This window comes from Microcaecilia unicolor, chromosome 4 (genome assembly GCF_901765095.1).
Source record: "Microcaecilia unicolor chromosome 4, aMicUni1.1, whole genome shotgun sequence".
In the NCBI taxonomy this organism is placed as follows: domain Eukaryota; kingdom Metazoa; phylum Chordata; class Amphibia; order Gymnophiona; family Siphonopidae; genus Microcaecilia; species Microcaecilia unicolor.
The window spans coordinates 5,892,057-5,913,369 of record NC_044034.1 but is presented as its reverse complement, the minus strand read 5'-3'; the positions used below and the strand labels follow the sequence as shown (position 1 = coordinate 5,913,369).

Sequence of the window (21,313 nt, the reverse complement as noted above, 5' to 3'; positions counted from 1 at the left end):
TTTAACCACCGACACAGCTCTTAGAACTACAGAGTCTCTGCATCCTGGTGCAACACATATGAGTATTTAACGTTCTATCCCCAAACTCTTACCTCCAACCACCGACACAACTCTAAGAACCACGGAGTCTCTGCACCCTGAGGCAACATATCTGAATATCTAACCGTGAGTAAATTATATGCTTAATCAATAAATGAAACATCAGATCAACCATAGATATCAACAACCCAAAGACAAGCCCAAAACACACAAGACCCCATTCCAAAGAACAAAATCCTACTAAGCACCCTATCAAACACGGCCTACTAGCAGCCCAAGTGAATTGATAACAAAATGAACACCGTCAAACTACTCCTAGAAATCACTCCCTTAGAGATCCTGTATACTTGTCCCAAGCTTTCTTGAATTCGGATACAATTTTCATTTCCACCACCTCCAATGGGAGGTCTTTTCACAAATTCACTACCCTTTCCATGAAATATTTTCTCAGGTTACTTTTGAGTCCGTTCCCTTTCACAATCAACCTATGCCGCCTCGTTGCAGAGCGTCTTTTCAGTTGACACTTGCATCCTTTGATTTTTATGCCACATAGGTATTTTAAAAAAATATCTTTATCAGCATCAAAAACATGAAGGAAAATCACAGCAGATTTCCAGAGCAATATTCGTATTCATCACGGGATGCATTAGATGACCATAAAATTGCTGAATAGCTGTTTAAACTTCTCCATTGTATCCCGTGTCTCCTGCCTTTCTTCCAAAGTATACGTATTGAGATCTTTGTCCCAATACATTTTATGGCAGTGGCCACTGACCAGTTTATTAGCTGCTGTCTGGACCGACTCTATCCTGTTTATCAAGAAAAGGAAATTAGATGAGAATAAATTTCATCATTTGGACTGATCTGGCTGGAATGACAGTTACTAGGTAAGTAATTACTCATAGGAACTGGTTGACAGACAGACGCCAGAGGGTGGTGGTAAATGGAATTCGCTTGGAGGAGGGAAAGGTGAGTAGTGGAGTGCCTCAGGGATCGGTGCTGGGGCCGATTCTGTTCACTATATTTGACATTGCCAAAGAGTTAGAAGGTAAAGTTTGCCTATTTGCGGATGATACTAAGATCTGTAACAGTGGACACCCGGGAGGGAGTGGAAAACATGAAAAAGGATCTGAGGAAGCTGGAAGAATGGTCTAAGGTTTGCCAATTAAAATTCAATGCGAAGAAATGCAAAGTGATGCAAGTCTCTCCTCATACGTCTTGTTACGCAAATCCCATACCTTTCTTATAGCTTTTCTTTGCACCGCTTCGATTCTTTTTACATCCTTAGCAAGATACGGCCTCCAAAACTGAACACAATACTCCAGATGTATGAGGAGAGACTTGCTGACTTGAACATGTATACTCTGGAGGAAAGGAGAAACAGGGGTGATATGATACAGATGTTCAAATATTTGAAAGGTATTAATCCGCAAACGAACCTTTTCCGAGATGCGAAGGCGGAAGAATGAGAGGACATGAAATGAGATTGAAGGGGGGCAGACTCAAGAAAAATGTCAGGAAGTATTTTTTCACGGAGAGAGTAGTGGATGCTTGGAATGCCCTCCCGCGGGAGGTGGTGGAAATGAAAACGGTAACGGAATTCAAACATGCGTGGGATAAGCATAAAGGAATACTGTGCAGAAGGAATGGATCCTCAGAAGCTTAGTTGAGATCGGGAGGCGAGGCTGGTGGTTGGGAGGCAGGGATAGTGCTGGGCAGACTTATACGGTCTGAGCCAGTGGTGGGAGGCGGGGTTGGTGGTTGGGAGGCGGGGATAGTGCTGGGCAGACTTATACGGTCTGTGCCAGAGCCGGTGGTTGGGAGGCGGGGCTGGTGGTTGGGAGGCGGGAATATTGCTGGGCAGACTTATACGGTCTGTGCCAGAGCTGGTGGTGGGAGGCAGGGATAGTGCTGGGCAGACTTATACGGTCTGTGCCCTGAAAATGACAGTTACAAATCAAGGTAAGATATACACAAAGAGTAGCACATACAGTGGGGGAAATAAGTATTTGATCCCTTGCTGATTTTGTAAGTTTGCCCACTGACAAAGACATGAGCAGCCCATAATTGAAGGGTAGGTTATTGGTAACAGTGAGAGATAGCACATCACAAATTAAATCCGGAAAATCACATTGTGGAAAGTATATGAATTTATTTGCATTCTGCAGAGGGAAATAAGTATTTAATCCCTCTGGCAAACAAGACCTAATACTTGGTGGCAAAACCCTTGTTGGCAAGCACAGCGGTCAGACGTCTTCTGTAGTTGATGATGAGGTTTGCACACATGTCAGGAGGAATTTTGGTCCACTCCTCTTTGCAGATCATCTCTAAATCATTAAGAGTTCTGGGCTGTCGCTTGGCAACTCGCATCTTCAGCTCCCTCCATAAGTTTTCAATGGGATTAAGGTCTGGTGACTGGCTAGGCCACTCCATGACCCTAATGTGCTTCTTCCTGAGCCACTCCTTTGTTGCCTTGGCTGTATGTTTTGGGTCATTGTCGTGCTGGAAGACCCAGCCACGACCCATTTTTAAGGCCCTGGCGGAGGGAAGGAGGTTGTCACTCAGAATTGTACGGTACATGGCCCCATCCATTCTCCCATTGATGCGGTGAAGTAGTCCTGTGCCCTTAGCAGAGAAATACCCCCAAAACATAACATTTCCACCTCCATGCTTGACAGTGGGGACGGTGTTCTTTGGGTCATAGGCAGCATTTCTCTTCCTCCAAACACGGCGAGTTGAGTTCATGCCAAAGAGCTCAATTTTTGTCTCATCTGACCACAGCACCTTCTCCCAATCACTCTCGGCATCATCCAGGTGTTCACTGGCAAACTTCAGACGGGCCGTCACATGTGCCTTCCGGAGCAGGGGGACCTTGCGGGCACTGCAGGATTGCAATCCGTTATGTTGTAATGTGTTACCAATGGTTTTCGTGGTGACAGTGGTCCCAGCTGCCTTGAGATCATTGACAAGTTCCCCCCTTGTAGTTGTAGGCTGATTTCTAACCTTCCTCATGATCAAGGATACCCCACGAGGTGAGATTTTGCGTGGAGCCCCAGATCTTTGTCGATTGACAGTCATTTTGTACTTCTTCCATTTTCTTACTATGGCACCAACAGTTGTCTCCTTCTCGCCCAGCGTCTTACTGATGGTTTTGTAGCCCATTCCAGCCTTGTGCAGGTGTATGATCTTGTCCCTGACATCCTTAGACAGCTCCTTGCTCTTGGCCATTTTGTAGAGGTTAGAGTCTGACTGATTCACTGAGTCTGTGGACAGGTGTCTTTCATACAGGTGACCATTGCCGACAGCTGTCTGTCATGCAGGTAACGAGTTGATTTGGAGCATCTACCTGGTCTGTAGGGGCCAGATCTCTTACTGGTTGGTGGGGGATCAAATACTTATTTCCCTCTGCAGAATGCAAATAAATTCATATACTTTCCACAATGTGATTTTCCGGATTTAATTTGTGATGTGCTATCTCTCACTGTTACCAATAACCTACCCTTCAATTATGGGCTGCTCATGTCTTTGTCAGTGGGCAAACTTACAAAATCAGCAAGGGATCAAATACTTATTTCCCCCACTGTATGAGTTATCTTGTTGGGCAGACGGGATGGACCGTGCAGGTCTTTTTCTGCCGTCATCTACCATGCTACTATATGTTACTATGACTACAAAATACTGTATATTACTACTACTACTATAAATCAGCTGGAAATAGAGATTTGGGAGCAGTGGTGGTTTTTTATTTATTTATTTTTTAGACTTCATACATGAACAGCAAACATTGTGGTAAATATGCAAGATTTAATCTCCAGTTTATTGTACAAAATCAGGAAAATGTTTTTATAAAGCTGGGATTATTCCAGCACTTTGTCGCTATCAGGTTTCAGAAGTGTTGTTGATATCTGATATTGGGGAATCGTCTTGGGTAAGAGTATTGCTGTTGCAGTTTGACATGTTTAGTGCATTTGATCTGGTAGATCATGAAATACTGTTAATACCATGGGCTGTTATGGTATAACAGAAGCAGTATTAAAGTGATTCAGAGGTTTTCTGGTTAATAGATCTTATCAAGTGAAAATGAAGTGTGAATTATCTGAAGAATGGTCTCCTAAATGTGATGTGCCTCAGAGTTCCCCATTGTCCCTTATTTTATTTAATATATTGTTGGTTTCTCTGGGATCAAAACTGGAGGCATTGAGTTTATACCCATTTATCTATGCAGATGATATAACAATCCACATCCCATTTGGTGGAGAAATTTCAGATATTACCCTAAAGGTTAAACTAGTATTGAAATGTTTGTAAGTCTGGACTATGTCATCTAAACTAAAATTGAACACTGAAAAGACTAAATTTCTTCTTCTTAGTCCTCCTCATCGAATGTGCTCAGCTAATGATGTTATACTTAATGGTCCCACTGGGAACAGTGGAGCTGAGTGATGTGCACACAATAGATCATAAATTGATATTTGTCTGTAAAATTTGACCATGTGATCCCGTTGTTGAGGGACTTGAATTGGCTGCCGATTGATGCTTGCATTTAATTTACAGTAGCATGTTGGGTCTTTAAAATGAATAGTCATCCAACCCTTGACTCTCATGTGAAATTTACTAAAGTATTTAGGCTAATGAAGTTAAGACGTATAAGATCTTGCTTTGAGGCTAAAGTCTTTCAATTGTACAAATTCTATTAATGGGGCATTTGGATTATTGCAACATTATATATGTTGGTTGTAGTATGTCAATTCACCATAGATTGCAGATATTGCAGAACACAGTGGCTTGGCTAATATGCAGATCTTTTAGATTTGAAAGTGCTATGCCACTGATTTTTAAGGTACATTGGTTTGCCAGTTGAGGCCTGTTCAATTTTTAAGTTGTGTTGCTTTGTGTTCTTAATTATATATGGCCAAGTTCCACAGTATATGGCAACTGTTCACCTTCTGTCTTGCCTCTGGGACAGAAGTAACCTTCTGAAGGAGGTAATCTTTACTCCCCCAGGCAGAATTCCAGGCAAGAAAAACTCTGGCTACTAAGTATTAGACATAATAAATGTTTATTCAAATTGTCAAAGAAGCCAGTCAGTAATTATTGAAATAGTAACAAATAAACTCCCAATACAGTATAATATGTAGCAAATAAAAACAGAGTTTTCCCAGGGAGCTGTCAATATGTCCACCTGCTAGTGTAGGCACATTGAAGCTCTCAATCCTCAGTTCTTTTTCCTGTTAAATACTTTTTTCTTCCTTTCTTCATTATCTTAATTATAATTACCCTTCCTACCTAATGAATATGCATTTTCCAGAATATTCTGTTTCCTGTCATGACGTCTCATGTTCCATCAAAGTCTTATCATTTTATTTTGTTACATTTGTGCCCCGCACTTTCCCACTCATGGCAGGCTCAATGCGGCAGGCAATGGCGGGTTAAGTGACTTGCCCAGAGTCACAAGGAGCTGCCTGTGCTGGGAATCGAACTCAGTTCCTCAGTTCCCCAGGACCAAAGTCCACCACCCTAACCACTAGGCCACTCCTCCACTCCTCCCTTATTACATTGGCAGTTGGGGCCTCTCATGCACTTAAGCATAAATTTTTATTTGCTATAGGTTGACTTATGTCTTTGGTATGCACAGACATCATACCAGCCCCCTCCACCACTCACTTCTCCTTCTGATTGTTTATATGGATACAGCAGGAGGCATATTTTCAAAGCACTTAGCCTTCCAAAGTTCCATAGAAACCTATGGAACTTTGGAAAGCTAAGTGCTTTGAAAATATGCCTCCAGGTGTCCTTAGTCATAGGAGTCTCTGGCTTAGTTGCTGACCAACTTATCACAAGTGAGCACAGGCCAAAATGTCAAACCACAAATTTCTACAGCCTTAGAAAGGTGTTTTTCAGAAAAAGCACATTTATAATTCTTTTGCAACTCTTAAGTCTGCTCCCAGCTCAAGAGATGCAAAATAGTTTATATTAAAACTAGAAATATGTCTGGTTTGCACCTTTTCATGGCCTTTATGATATACACAGCTTTAATTATGCACAGGAAGAACTATGTAAGCAGTTCAAGATATTTAAGTACATAAGTATTGGCATACTGGGACAGACCAAAGGTCCATCAAGCCCAGCATCTTGTTTCCAACAGTGGCAAATCCAGGTCACAAATACCTGGAAAGATCCCAAAAAAGTACAAAACATTTTATGCTGCTTATCCCAGAAATAAGCAATGGATTTTCCCCAAGTCCATTTTAATAATGGTCTATGGACTTTTCCTTTAGGAAGCCATCCAAACCTTTTTTTAAACCCCGCTAAGCTCACTGCCTGCCACATTCTCTAGCAACGAATTCCAGAGTTTAATTACACATTGAGTAAAGAAACATTTTCTCCAATTCGTTTTAAATTTATTACTTTCTATCTTCATTGAATGCCTCTTAGTCCTAGTATTTTTGGAAAAAGTAAACAGACGCTTCACATCTACTCTTTCCACTCCACTCATTATTTTATAGACCTCTATCATATCTACCCTCAGCCATGTTTGCTCCCTAGCCACTTTAGCCTTTCCTCATAGGGAAGTCTTTCCATCCCCTTTATCGTTTTTGTCGCCCTTCTCTGTTCCTTTTCTAATTCCACTGTATCTTTTTTGAGATGCGGTGACCAGAATTGAACACTATTAGAGGTGTGGTCGCACCATGGAGCGATACAAAGGCATTATAACATCCTCATTTTTGTTTTCCATTCCTTTCCTAATAATACCTAACATTCTGTTTGCTTTCTTAGCCGCTGTAACACCCTGAGCAGAAGGTTTCAACGTATCAACATTTGTCACTTCAATTTCCTTTGCCCCAGGATATTGTCACTTTAATTTCCTTTGCCCCAGGGTATTATATCAGGATTTTATTTTCATACCAAGCAGCAAAATGATGGAACAGCTTGCCTGTGAATGTACGTTTTGAAACTAATTATGCAAGTTATTGAAAATTAACTTGACTGTTTCACAAATTTGTAGTATCAAGAATAAGGTTTAATTTTAAAGTGTTAATATTGTATGGTCTAGGGTAGTGGTTCCCAAACCTGGTCCCGGAGGCACCCTAGCCAGTCAGGGTTTTGGGCTATCCACCATGAATATTCATCACCTCCTGAGCTCTCTCCCTATATAGAGGTTACACAATATATTACTATTTTACCACCAAGTAACCACTCTAATATCTTATATTGGTTTTCAAATTCTTACAAACCTTTTGTTCATCTTTATTATAAATCAGTTATTACCATGAAAATGTAAACCTATTTTCTTCAATTCCTAGTGGAGGCAGTGCATTCAAATCTCTCTCATGAATATTCATGGTGGATATCCCAAAATCCTGACTGGCTGGGGTGCATCCGGGACCAGGTTTGGGAGCCACTCATCTAAGGTTTTCCCTGCTCTTGGTATATGAGCTGCACTGAACTCATTTCTGGTATGTGCGGCCTATAAATGCTGATTGTAATGTAATAGAAGGTGCATTGTAGTGAAGTCTCATGATTTTAGTCATAGGGGATATATTTTACCAGAGAAATACCTCTCTCTGTTTAGTTATAATACTAGCTGTAAATTGTGTTAACACAGTTTATTTCCTTTAATAGGCGAGCTGAAGTAACTCTGGATGGTGTTTGGCCAATGGATAAAACCACTCGTTGCTTGATTAAAAGTCCAGAGCGACTTGCAGAGATGTCCTATGAAAGTAGACTGGAGGCCGTGTCTCGCAAGCAGGGGGCCTGCTTCAAAGATTACCGCCCTGAGACGGGCTCTTGGGTGTTCAAGGTAATGCTAGTTGCATGCTGGCTATTTGCCAAGTAAGACATTGTGCCTCAGATGAACTGGGAACAGTGGGAGACAGGAATCTTCAGAGCTGAGTGATGTGCACACAATAGATCACAAATTGATATTTGGCTGTAAAATTTGACTGTGTGATCCCATTGTTGAGGGACTTGAATTGGCTGCTGATTGATGCTTGCATTTAATTTAAGGTAGCATGTTGGGTCTTTAAAATAATCAATGGATTAACCTTAGGTTTCTTAATTTTCCCAAATCACCGTTAATTTCTCCTTTGGAGATGGTCAAAAAATATTTGGTGGACATCCTGGGAATGGACAAGGACTCACTCCCTCCCATTACATGGGCTTATTACATCGGGAGTACTGGAGTGGTGGTGGGAAATCCCCCCGTAATAGGGGAGGGAATGAATCTTACCTCATTCCTAGAAAGCTCATTAGAAATAGTTACTCAGAGGTTAACTGTGCTTGCCACTTTTGCGTTGGAGCCTGATAGGAATGCCGTACTACAGCTTTCATTGAGACACTTAGAAAATCTGTTTTTGGGCTCAAAGGTCCGTATCTTTCCAGATCTCTCACGGCCTACACAGATGAGACGAAGGGCCTTTTTGGAACTTCACCCCAGGGTGGTGGCATTGGGAGCAAATTTTGTTTTGCTATTTCCTTGTTTTTGTAATGTGATGCTTGAGGGTAAACATTTTCAGTTTGTAGATCCAAAACAGTTGAAAGAGTTTATTGATGCAAGAGTTGATGTGAATATAGTAAACCTTCCCTAATTTAGCAGGCTGGGGTCTGAACCAGAGGAAGCATCTCTTGATTATTAATTTTTGTATTTCTTTTTCTTTTTTAATTTCCTTAATCTTGGAATCAAATTTCTTTAACTTGTGGACAAATGGGCTGTAAGGATATATACTTATCATTTTTGTTTCCTAATGTTAAATAATGCCGATTGGATATTCACTTTAAGTGGTGATATATTGGAAAATTTAAATAATTAAATAAAATAATAATAATTAAAAAAAAAAATAATCAATGGATGTTGCCCTAAAGTTATTCAGTTAGTTACTTTTCCTACTGTTCACTCTGCCTCTCGCTTTAGGTCTTTATTAAGACTGGGTAGTCCTTCTGTTTCTCAGGTTCATTTAAATGCATTCATGAAAGCTCATTTAACTATCAATCCAGTAGGATATTCCAGTTCAAATATGGATACTTCCTAATTATGATGTTTAGGAAAGCACTGAAAACTTACCTATTTAACAAATATATGGAAGATTAGTAATATATGTTTGGTATTATATTAGTTTTTATGGATGTAACCCACTTTTATTCTAAGTTGATTTAGGTGAGATATAAAGGAATGAAATAGAAATAGATGACATAGACTTAGTAGAAGTAAATTACAAAACTTTAATGGACAAATGTTTATAGAGCCTGACGTGGCCATGTTTTGCCTATATGGCTGTGTCCAGGGCAGCTGTAAGACATAAAAATAAACATTCACTAAACACATAAGATAAAAACAACTCATAATACATTATAAAATCATAGCTAAAAAATAATCATACATAAAAACTTAAATGTACAATATACATTAGTGTAATCACAAAATGTAAAAAAAAATATTCACATGCTTGCGTAATAACTCTTCTCCGAGGACAAGCAGGCTGAATAATCCTCACAAGTAGGTCGGTGATCTGCGCCGGCCTGGGAACAGGCATTTGAAATAGCAAAACATTTTGTTAGAGCCTTCTGAGCGTGCCGCGCATCAGACTGCGCATGCGCTGAGTGCCTTCCCGCCCGCCACACTCAGTTACTTTTTTCTGCGCGAGGAGCGATGGTTCTTTTCTGGCTCTGCTTGTTCTTCGCCCGGGAGAGCCTTCAGTGCCTTGTTTGTATTTTTTTCTTTTTCTTAGTATTGTTATAAAAAGTTTTCTTTTGACCCGCGTCAAGTTTATTTTCTTTTTAGTCGCAACCGTTTTTAGGCCTGCTCGGCCAGGTCTTCTCTTTTTTTTGTGCTTTATTTTTCAGCACAATCGAGTCTTGATTTGGCTAGGGCAGTCTTCCCTTCCATGTCATCAAAGACTCCCAGTGGTTTCAAATGTTCTCAGTTCAACCGGACCATCGCAGGCACTGATACCCATTCGTGGTGTATTCAGTGCCTTGGGCCCGACCATAGCCCGACTTGTTGTGTCCTTTGTCTTCTTATGAAGAGAAGAACTCAACTGGCTCAAGAAACCCAGAGAGAAAAACTTTTGGGGACTCGGTCTGGTCCATCAACATCAGTATTGAGGTTGGCGGTGTCTGCATCGAAGGAGGCATCAACGTCAGGAATAGAGGTACACATGGCTGCTGAGAGACCACGTCACACTGGGAGCAGCGAGGCATTGAGTGGGTCTCCACCTGCCTCAAGGCCTGCTATGCAGGCCCCCCAGGACCGTCCATCGTCAGACCTGACCCCGAGGACACATGGGGATTCGACATCGTCCTTGGCACCGAGTCTCGGTGAGGTGCATTGCGTGAAGGCTTAGAAGCACAGACTCCGTTCTCCCTCAACACATGGTGCCAGGGGCTCCGAGGACTTCGGCATTCGAGAAGCATCGACATCAGGAGGATCGCTCCCCCTCCATACAAGTGGTGCCGACGCGTAGGTCTCCCAGCAGTCTAGTTCCTACTCCTGCACCCCAGGCAGCTCTGCCATCGACTGCTCCACCGGCCACACAACCTGTACTTATTGTGGCTCTCAGCGATTGGATTCAGGCCTTGCTTCCAGAGCTTCTGGAAGGACTGCTGCGCCACACTGCATTGGCATCGGGGGTGCTTACGCCTGCTTTGCTGTCTGTTGCAGCTATGTCTTGACCTCCACCCACGGTGAGATCTCCAAACTCTGTGCCACTTGTGGCTCTGGTATCGGCTGCCACCCAGGTCGACTACCCATTGACATCAATGGAGGAAGCTTCACCGCAGTCCATGCGGGAGTTGCCTCCTCAACATTACCATTGAGACCACAGGTCTTTGGTGTTGAGGCAGGTTCAGTCTCAGAAGTCCCTAAGAGAAGTGCTGTCCGACATTGAGGAAGAACGCTTGTGGGACTCAGAAGAAGATCCCAGGTACTTCTCCTCAGATGAGTCCTTTGGGATTCCCTCTGAACCCTCTCCACCTGAAAAGAGTCTGTCTCCTCCTAAGAGTCTCTCCTCCTTATCTTTTGTGTGGGAAATGGCTCAGGTCATTCCATTCCCCGTGGACGTGGAGGATGAGCCCAGGGATGAGATGCTCGAGGTCCTGGACTACACCTTTCCACTTAAAGAGGCAGTGACAGCTCCTTTGCATAATGTACTAAGGGAAGTCCTTATGCAAAACTAGTCGTCCCCTCTGTCCCCATTGTCCCGAAGAAGACAGAATCCCATTATCTGATCCAGGGGGAGCCTGGGTTGATGAGGTGTCAGTTACCCCACAACTCCATGGTGGTGGGCTCCGTCCTCAAGAGCCAAGAGTACTAGAGACTACTCTTCAGCGCCCCCAGGTAGAGAAGCTAGGACCTTGCACCCTTCTTTCCATAATTCAGGAAAATGATTGGCTATGCTCTCTGGACTTGAAGGATGCTTATATGCACATCCCGATACTTCCAGCTCACAGGAAGTATCTTCGGTTTCGGCTGGGAATGCAGCACTTCCAGTTCCGCATGCTACCCTTTGGCCTAGCGTCAGATCCTAGAATATTCACAAATGCCTAGCAGTAGTTGCAGCGTAGCTACGAAGGTTGGGAGTCCATGTATTCCCTTATCTTGATGATTGGCTGGTGAAGAGCACCTCGGAGGATGGTGCTCAGGAGTCTATGTGGAAGACTATTCAGGAGCTGGAACTACTGAGATTCGTAATAAATTATCCCAAGTCTCTCTCTCTCTCTGGTTCAGAAATTGGAGTTCATTGTATCATTGCTTGACATGAGAACGGTTCGAGCCTATCTTCCCAAGGCGCGGGCAGACAACCTTCTGTCCCTGGTGTCCAAGGTTTGAGCGTCACAGCAAGTCAGAGCTCGGCAGATGTTGTGACTCTTGCTCCACAGTTCGTTACGCCCATGGCACATTTGCACATGAGATGTGCTCAATGGACCCTAGCTTCTCAGTGGTATCGGGCCACAGGGAATCTAGAAGATGTCATCTACCTCACCACTGATTTTCTAAATTCACTTCTCTGGTGTTCGATTCGATACAATTTGACCATGGGACGTTCATTCTTAAGTTCCTCAGCCACAAAAAGTGCTGACGACATGCATATCTCCTGGGATGAGGAGCTCACGTAGATGGGCTTCACACCCAGGGGGCCTGGTCCCCCCCAGGAAACAGATCGTCAGATCAACCTTCTGGAGCTCCGAGCTATCTGAAACGCTCTGAAGGCTTTTAGAGATCGGCTATCCAACCAAATGATCTTGATTCAAACAGACAATCAGGTGCGATGTAATACACCAACAAGCAAGGGGGCACCGGTTCTTGCCCTCTGTGTCAGGAGGCCATCCAGATGTGTCTTTGGCGCGCCGTCACAGCATGTTTCTCCACGCTTATCATCTGGCAGGCGTAAACAACAGTCTGGCCGACAGACTGAGCAGGATAATGCAACTTCACGAGTGGTCTCTAAACATGGGCGTGGCCCGTGAGATCTTCTGAGTGTGGGGCACCCCCTTGGTTGATCTCTTTGCCACTCAACTAAATCACAAGGTCCCTCAGTTCTGTTCCAGGCTTCAGACCCATGGCGGACTAGCATCAGATACCTTTCTCCTACATTGGGTAACAGGCCTTCTGTATTTGTATCCTCCCATACCTCTGGGTGGGGAAGACTTTGCTGAAACTCAAGCAAGACTGCGAACCATGATCCTGATTGTGCCGTCTTGGCCGTGCCAGATTTGGTTCCCTCTTCTTCTGGAGTTGTCCTCTGAAGAACCGTGGAGATTGGAGTGTTTCCCGACCCTCATTACTCAGAACGAGAGATTGCTTCTGCATTCCAACCTCCAGTTTCTGGCTCTCATGGCCTGGATGTTGAAAGCATAGAATTCGCTTCCTTGGGTCTTTCAGAGTGTGTCTCCTGAGTCTTGCTTCCAGGAAAGATTTCACAAAGAGGTGTAACTCTTTTTAAATGGAAGAGGTTTGCCATCTGGTGTGACAGCAGGGCCATAGATCCCCTTTCTTTTCCTACACAGACCCTGCTTGAGTACCTTCTACACTTGTCAGAATGTGGTCTCAAGACCAACTCCATAAGGGTTCACCTTAGTGCAATTAGTGCTTATCAGCATGTAGAAGGTAAGCCTATCTCTGGACAGCCTTTAGTTTTTCACTTCATGAGAAGTTTGCTTTTGTCAAAGCCCCCTGTCATACCTCTGCCAGTGTCATGGGATCTCAATGTCGTTCACACCCAGCTGATGAAAGCTCCTTTTGAGCCACTGAATTCCTGCCATCTGAAGTACTTGACCTAGAAGGTCCTTTTCTTGGTGGCTGTTACTTCAGCTCGTAGGGTCAGTGAGCTTCAGGTCTTAGTAGTGGATGCACCTTATACTAAGTTTCATCAAAACAGAGTAGTCCTTCGCAAGCACCCTAAGTTCCTGCCGAAGGTGGTGTCGGCGTTCCATCTGAACCAGTTGATTGTTTTGCCAACATTATTTTCCCCATCCTCATTCCCACCCTGGCGAAAGCAGCTTGTACACCTTGTACTGCAAGAGAGCATTGAACTTTTACATGGAGCGGACGAAGCCCTTCAGACAGTCCGCCCAGTTGTTTGTTGCTTTTGATCCCAACAGGAGGGGAGTTGCCATCGGTAAATGCACATCTTCCAGTTGGCTAGCAAACTGCATTTCCTTCACTTATGCCCAGGCTGGGCTGACTTTAGAGGGCCATGTCATGGCTCACAATGTCAGAGCTATGGCTGCGTTGGTGGCTCACTTAAATTCTGCCTCCATCGAAGAGATTTGCAAGGCTGCAACGTGGTTTTCAGTCCACACATTCACATCTCACTACTGCCTTGAGCAGGATACCCGACGCGACAGTCGGTTTGGGCAGTCAGTGCTGCAGAATCTGTTCGTGATTCCAACTCCACCCCCAGGCCTATTATATTCTGCTCCAGGCTACACTTTCAGTTAGTTTGTATATAGTTTCAGGTTAATCTATACTACGTGCTTGTCGTTGTGAGGCCCAGTTGACCAACGGTTGTTGTTCTGAGTGAGCCTGTATGCTAGGGATACTCCACTTGTGAGGATTATTCAGCCTTGTCCTTAGAGAAAGCGAAGATACTTACCTGTAGCAGATATTCTCCGAGGACAGCAGGCTTGATAATCCTCACAAACCCATCCACCTCCCCTTGGATTTGTCTCTATCTCTCTTTTTACTGTTCATGTAACTGAGGAGCGTGGCTGCGCGGCAGGCTGGAAAGCACTTGGCGCATGTGCAGTCTGACAAACGGTGCACTCGGAAGTCTCTCTCTAGCAAAATTTTTTGGTATTTCAAATACCGGTTCCCGGGCTGGCATGGATCACCATCCCACGTGAGGATTATTAACCTGCTATCCTTGGAGAATACCTGCTACAGGTAAGTATCTTCACTTTCTATATTCAAAACTTGACTCAGCAATACATTCAAATTCTTCATAAAGTATACATTAATAAAAATAATGTTGACTGCTTAAAAAGTTAAAATACACAAACATTTGCTATACAATCATGGATCTTTCAAGAATACTGCCAAAGATATGGGTGACAGAGACATGTGAATATTACAGCTATGTCTAGTGTCTGCATGCTTATATAATAGCAGATGTCTTCACAGTGCCTTACTAGAGCTGTACATGTTGGTGTTTCATGCAGTGGGATTCTTTGTAAAGGATCTAAGTCAAACAGTGAATTTAATCAAGTAGATGATGGCACCTACCTAGAGGGGAATCAATTCACACTTGTTTCTCTCTAGTAAAAACAAATTGGCAGATCTAAAATCCAAAGTCACAGATTAAGTAAAAATTATATAACCTTATCAGCAGGCTTAGAAGCAACTTACAGCCAGCAGGTTGTGCACTTAAGTTTCACCAAACAAACAAAACAGCCTAACATGATGTGCAAGCAAGCTTATGAGAGCTGCTAAAAAGGTCAAAGGATCCAGCTGAGTAAGAACTTAAAACTAATTTTTAAAAAAATCCTGCATTTCTGAACATCAGTGTTTCGAATGAGTTTGTTCACTAAATAAATTTGGTTCTCAAAAATAACTCAAAATAATTGCAGTTTTACCCTGAACGACCCAATTTTTAAACTTTCACAAAAATGCACAAATAAGCTCTTGATCTGCCCTTCTCAAATTGTAGAAATTGCCATTGGAAATGATCTAAAAATGGAAGCGTCAAAATCACCAGGTGCTTGCTAAAGTGGACGATATGTGTCGGATGTTGCGTTTTACAGCTCTGAGACGAAGTAGACGGCTGTTGTTCATTTGCTCCTGGGACATCTATGTTAAATGGCAAGAGCAGAGACATTCTTGAGCAATGGAACACCTGAATGGTTATATTGAAACCCTTTGTTATGGGGGTCATGGGAGGGGGAGGCAGCCTTTCTGGTATGTTTAACATTGTACCTAAGTGTTAAGGTATGACTTGTAATGATATAAAAAGCAATTTGTATTGTTTATACAAAAATTTAATAGAGAGATTAAAAAAAAAGTTCTCCATTTACGTGTGGAAGTCGTGAGTCATCCTCTACTCCTTTGGTATTCGTAGTGTGTTATGGTCACCACTGCATCAATTTCTGAATCAATGATAGTTGTTGTGATGGATCCCCTTGTGGAGTGGGATTTGGGTGATGCTGTTATTGTGATGTTTAGTTCCTAACTGATTTTGTTTGTATTCTGTTTCTGTTGTTTGTATCCCTGAAGACACAAAATAATTGTTATATGGCATAAAATTAATATAAGAGTTGAACTAGAAAAACTTTGCATTTTCTTCATAATCGTTTTTAAAGAAATGTGGAGCTAACAGTTTGACTTTTTAAACTTTGAAGTGTGGCAGTTGTGCGTTGATAGTTAATATGCCTTTTGCAGTGAACAGCTGCTTCTTTTGGGGTTCTGTATCAATGGCTAATGCTAGGAGCTCATTTGAGCAAGTTGGGGACTGGCATTGATGCAGTTTGTATTTTAATGGAGGAGGGAGGTAGAGCAAATGTTTGTTTTAAAATTTGCTATACCAGTCTGGCAGGTCACAACAATTTACAGACTTAAAAACTGTAGAAGGAAAAGGACTCCAAAATCAATATAAGACAGAAAACATTCACACCAGATAAAGAAAAGATAACAGGACAGTAAGTGAAAAGAGTAAAATCAGGAGAAAATAACCCACCTCATAACAACCCAGACAACTGAGTACCAAATGCCTGTATGAAAACAATATGCTTTGCTTAAACTTGGTCATGGAGGTCTCTGAAATGAAATATTCCTGTGTGTGCATGTTGTGTAATGATTCTGAATTTTCTTCCTTGGACAGGTGGCACACTTTTCAAAGTACGGTCTACAAGATTCTGATGAGGAAGATGAACAGACTTCGCAGGTGGATGCAAAGAAGCAGAAAGTGGCCCCAGTACTGCCAGTGGGACAGCAGGTTCAGCAGCAGATGGTCGTTGCAAGCCCACCATCTCAGGTAGAATTAGGCCACTGCTGTTGACTGGAGCCTACAACTGTGACGTCTTAGAAAAGAGCAGCTTAGCGAAGAAATGGAATGCGTGCAATACAGATGCCGTTCCGCCATGTTGTTGGCAAATTACCACCACCACTGTGCTCTTAGGGTAGAGTTTAAGGTGTATCTACTCTCCTGAGGTTAAGAGTATCTGCTAATCAAGGTCTTTCCTCCTCTCAGTCCTCCTGTCCAGCCTACAGCTTGTGATCATTTCTTTATATACTCTTAATTTGATTCCTATCTGAGTATAAGAAAGCTGATGTGTTCTGTGGTCCCCAGTAGGAAATTGGAGTTTGACTCCATGACGTGTCCTCAGATTATGTGCTGCTGTTCCTTGGGTTGGAGCAGAACTTGATGCCTGCTATTAAGAAGTTTGGTAGTGACCAGCCTAAGAAGGATCTAGGGGATACATCTAGAGGTGGCTGCATATTGCTTTTTGTAGCGTTCCCTTCTGCAGAACTTGGTCTGTTTATTTGACAACAGCTTGGTTTCTTCTGTTTCCTTGCGCAGAAGTTGAACATCAGTCAGGTTACAGAGACCAGTGAGGTAGATGGAAATGAATAGGGAGAAGGCAGAGGATTGTGTAGAAACCATGTCGGCAGTGCTAAGACTTTAGTTCACTTGGCTGTTTCATCCTAGAAGTCTAAGTGGCTCTTTGTGAAGACAGCTTCTAGTTTTACCAAAATAAAGAGTTTTTGAAAATATGAACTCATTGCATGACACACATTGAAACTATTCATAGGGGCTGTTAAAGGTACAGGAATTATGCCATTAGCTTTAGAGAAGGAAAACCTTTTAACCAGAGTGTATGGTGGGAGTGGGGGAGAGGGAGTGTGTCTTTTAATGAAATAACTAATGAAAGGAGGTGGAGAGCTCTAAGTATGCAACAAACCAAAGCTTTATAGACTTGGCAGGTATATGTGGTAAACAGGGTTTTGGACTATGTAGACACAGGCGTAGGACCTTCCAGAAAGATCACTATGTTGGATCATCTTTCTTCATTTTCTGTGTTAAATTTTCTTTTGTGTTTGTCTTATTGGAACACATGTTATCCTGCCTTTTATGAAGAATTCTCTTTCCTAAGACAACTAGGGGTGTTACCAGTAATTTATACAGTATTGTACGCTACATACATCAGTGTGATGTCCGCAGAGTTCGGATTTAATTTAATTCATAATGGCAGATGTAGCTAAATGCAAGGGGTTACCTTCCAAAAAGTCAAAATGGCCATTTTATCAGAATCCCACTGAGAGGTGGAGCTTAAAGGATGCTTTAACTATGGGCTCAATCAGGTAAATAGACATATACAGCGCCATAAGAATAAACGTAGCTCATAAAAGGTGATGTCTAGAGATCACTGGCTGCCTGACAGGAGAACTTCCAGAGGCTTCTGACATGCCTCTCATTGCCAAGTAAAACTGCATTGCCTTGAAGCAGCATAGGAGTACCAGATGGCTGGAAATCTGATCTTGAGCACCTTCCACTGTGCCAGTGAGTGAGCAGTCAGCTGTGTCTGTGGGAGTTTCATCCTCTGGGCAGTGTAAAACATTCATACTTCCTCTAGGAGTAACTAGGTTTGCATGTATTTACTGGCAGAATTTTTAACTGTTGGAATATTTCTATCTATGTAAACTAGCTCTCTAAGCTCTTGCATAGTACCAAGAAGATTCTTAATAAAGTAATAAAGAATTTTACTGGATGTGTAGTGTTAACACACTTGTTTTTGTTGATGTGAACAATTTAAATTAAGATATGGTATCTTTCTCTGAAGAGCACTAAATGATGTTAAATGGGCTGCACTTGGGTTCATATTTGAGTTGCTTCTTGCTAGCTGGGGTCTGATATTAAAGATATATTTTCATACATCTCTGCTTCAGAGCGTTAACCAAGGTAGGAGAGGTATTTGAAACTGTTTAAATTTCTCCACAGCCAGACCTGGTCTCAAAGAATGTGATACCTGCATATGTGAGCATCTCTGGGAAAAGATGGCTAAAGTCGCCAGAAACAAAAAAATGAGGCTTTAATTCTGTTGGAGCAAACAATTTGTAATACAGCAAAAAGTAAAAAAGTTAGGAGGTGTAGTCTGGGGGGGGGTTAATTTTTGTTTTTTTTTTTATTCAAGACTTCTGTTTCAAAGGTAAAAAATAAAATTAAAAAAAATAAAGTTAGAAGTTCAAACATGCATCTTTTGCAGACTGCTTATTGGACACATGACATGAAAACGTTGGTCGTTCTCAACATTTTGGATCTGCTACTTTAGTCACCTTTTCCCAGAGAAGGTCACGTATGGTATAGTTTGCCATTTACTCACTGGCCTGGCTGCACCCAACATGTCACACAGCAAATGACATCCTATGAATTGGTACAGTCCACTGTAGGAAAGTGGTGGTGTCGGATCTCTAGAAGTTCTGTTTGAAGAACTATAACTTAGGGGCAAATTACATGTAAACATGGAACTAGCAAAACATGTTTTGTCTCCTCTGAAGGAGATTTGGAGGGTTAATGACTATAAAATTCAAGATTGCGGCAGCTGGACAGTTTCTGTAACAAAGAAAGGTGTCTTCAAACTGAAACAATGAAAACCTGTAATTATTTAGGCCAAAGCGAAAAATTACTGAGGTTTAACGGAATATTTGGGGAACAAATATTTCTCTCTGTGGTTATGGAATATTAGCTGTTTTTCTCTCACTTGGATGTTGAGCAGCTAATAGAAATAGACCAAAACCAAGAAAATAAGTTATCTTTTATTGGACTAAATACATTTTTTATCAGCTTTTGAAGACAATCAGAAATCTGATCTGAGGAAGGTATTGCCTTCAAAACTTAATCAAAAAATGTATTTAGTCTAATAAAAATGATACCTTATTGCTCTTTGGTCTATTTTATTTCTTTTTATTACCTTTAAAAAATGGACCAACATGACTACCACAATTGGACAGCAAAGGAGTCAAGCCAAGCAGAAACATAAAGGGACCTGCAGGCCTCACATAGCCAGGTCTGTTTGAAAGTCCTATATGCTTGTTGTATTGCCTGGGTTGGCCAGGTGGATTGGTGAGGATAGGCATCTCTGGGAAAATCACAGGACCTAGGAGTCTAGACATTTGGGTAACAACTGCATTGGGCTTCTTTTGGTTAAATATGGGAGGGGAAAGGTGCTGGGGGAGGGGGGGAAATGTTGAACTAATAATGGCATCTTGCATGCCCAGATGACCAGGATGGTGTGGGGTACAATTGAAAATTAAAAACCATCTTGATGGTGTCCTAAAGGCAGCTGGATATAGTCTTAGCAAGGTAAACAGGAAATACTGAGCAGCCTGGATGGATCAGTTATTTTTTTTTCTGCCATCATTTGATGGGTTATGTATCACTTGTTCATCAAATAAACATAGCAGTATTTATTCCAAGGGTATTAGCTGGAAAGGTGTTCTTGTTGGGGGGGGGGGTGTTTAGATGAGGGAAGACACTTGAATGTTTTGAAAGGTCATTGGGCAGGCTGGATAGGCCTTTTGGTCTTTATATTTACTGCTTCTTTTCATACTACACATATATCCGTGTGGTGCTTGTGTAGCAGCCAGGTGAGACAGCACAGCTGTGCCTCTGTTTTATGTGGATTCATAATTGTTGTAGAAATAAAATGAAAGCTCTCAAACTTTATTCTTCCTCAGAACAGGAATAAAAACAGAACTCAAAGAAAGGGGTCCTTCACTATATTTTTTTCTATTCAGCTGGTACACACTGCTAAACATAACTCGTTGCATGTCATTATACTTCTAATCACAGTGCTTGTTCATTTCTGTCCCCCTCCCCTAACCTGCATGCTTTTATGTAGAGTTCAGAGTATTGGCTTCTCCTAAGCCTATGAAAAAGTATATCCAGCCCTCCATTTACCTTCCCACGCGTCATTATTTTTAATGCCGGGTGTTTCATATAAGATTTGGCAGTACACAAGAACCGTTTCTGTCAAGGGCTATATCTCCAATTAGGTTTGTTGTACATATGACAATGCTGAACATCACTCCTTAAGCCAGGGTATGTAGACTGATCTCAGATTTACTGTTAACACTTGCCATAGTACTTGCCTTGTGCCAGAGAGCTTCCTTCTGGAGTTCATACAATGTTTCTGGTATATGCAGAGCCCAGTGGTTGAACAGCTGGGAAGGGTAGTGGAACTGGACAGCGATATGGCAGATATCACCCAGGAGCAGCTTTTGGAGACCACATTGGAAGATGATAGCACAGAAGAACAAGAGCCTATATCAGCTTCTTCACACATTGCATCATCACTGGGCATAAATCCACATACCTTACAGGTAATGTATCGACTTGTTCTCACTTTTACCTTCACATATACCCACCCATGCGTTGCCCCTTTCACATCCTTAAATCTGTTTTATTGGCAGTTGAAGACGGGCAATTTTCAGAGCACCAGATCATCCAATTAAATCTTTTTACCTCTGATTCAGAGAGGAGCTGGCACTAAAGAGTCCGTTTTATGGTCTAAAAGGAATAATCTGTGTATAAATAACTTATGTATATTTATCCCATCAGTCTAAGGACATGAATATATTTTGTTAACCACCATAAGAATAATGGGTACTGTACCTTGCCACTGTACACTAAAATGCAATTTTTGGGGAAAGCACATAGAGCAGTGGTGATCACCTCAGTCTTTGGGATACAGCCAGCCAGTTAGAATAACCACAATGTATATGCATGAGATATTCTTTCACTGCCTAATTGTATGCAAATCTGTTTCGAGCATATTGTGAGTATTA

At 42.1% G+C, this 21,313-nt stretch overlaps 1 protein-coding gene across 2 annotated transcripts in view; it reads left to right on the top strand.

The window, feature by feature from the left end:
- NUP98 (nucleoporin 98) overlaps window positions 1-21,313 on the top strand; it is a 215,734-nt gene that overhangs the window by 135,064 nt on the left and 59,357 nt on the right. For both annotated transcript variants that reach the window (XM_030199826.1, XM_030199825.1), the window contains exons 19-21: window positions 7,663-7,840; window positions 16,350-16,502; window positions 20,672-20,848. In XM_030199826.1, coding sequence (XP_030055686.1) covers window positions 7,663-7,840; window positions 16,350-16,502; window positions 20,672-20,848 — 508 coding nt within the window. The remainder of the gene's footprint in view (window positions 1-7,662; window positions 7,841-16,349; window positions 16,503-20,671; window positions 20,849-21,313) is intronic.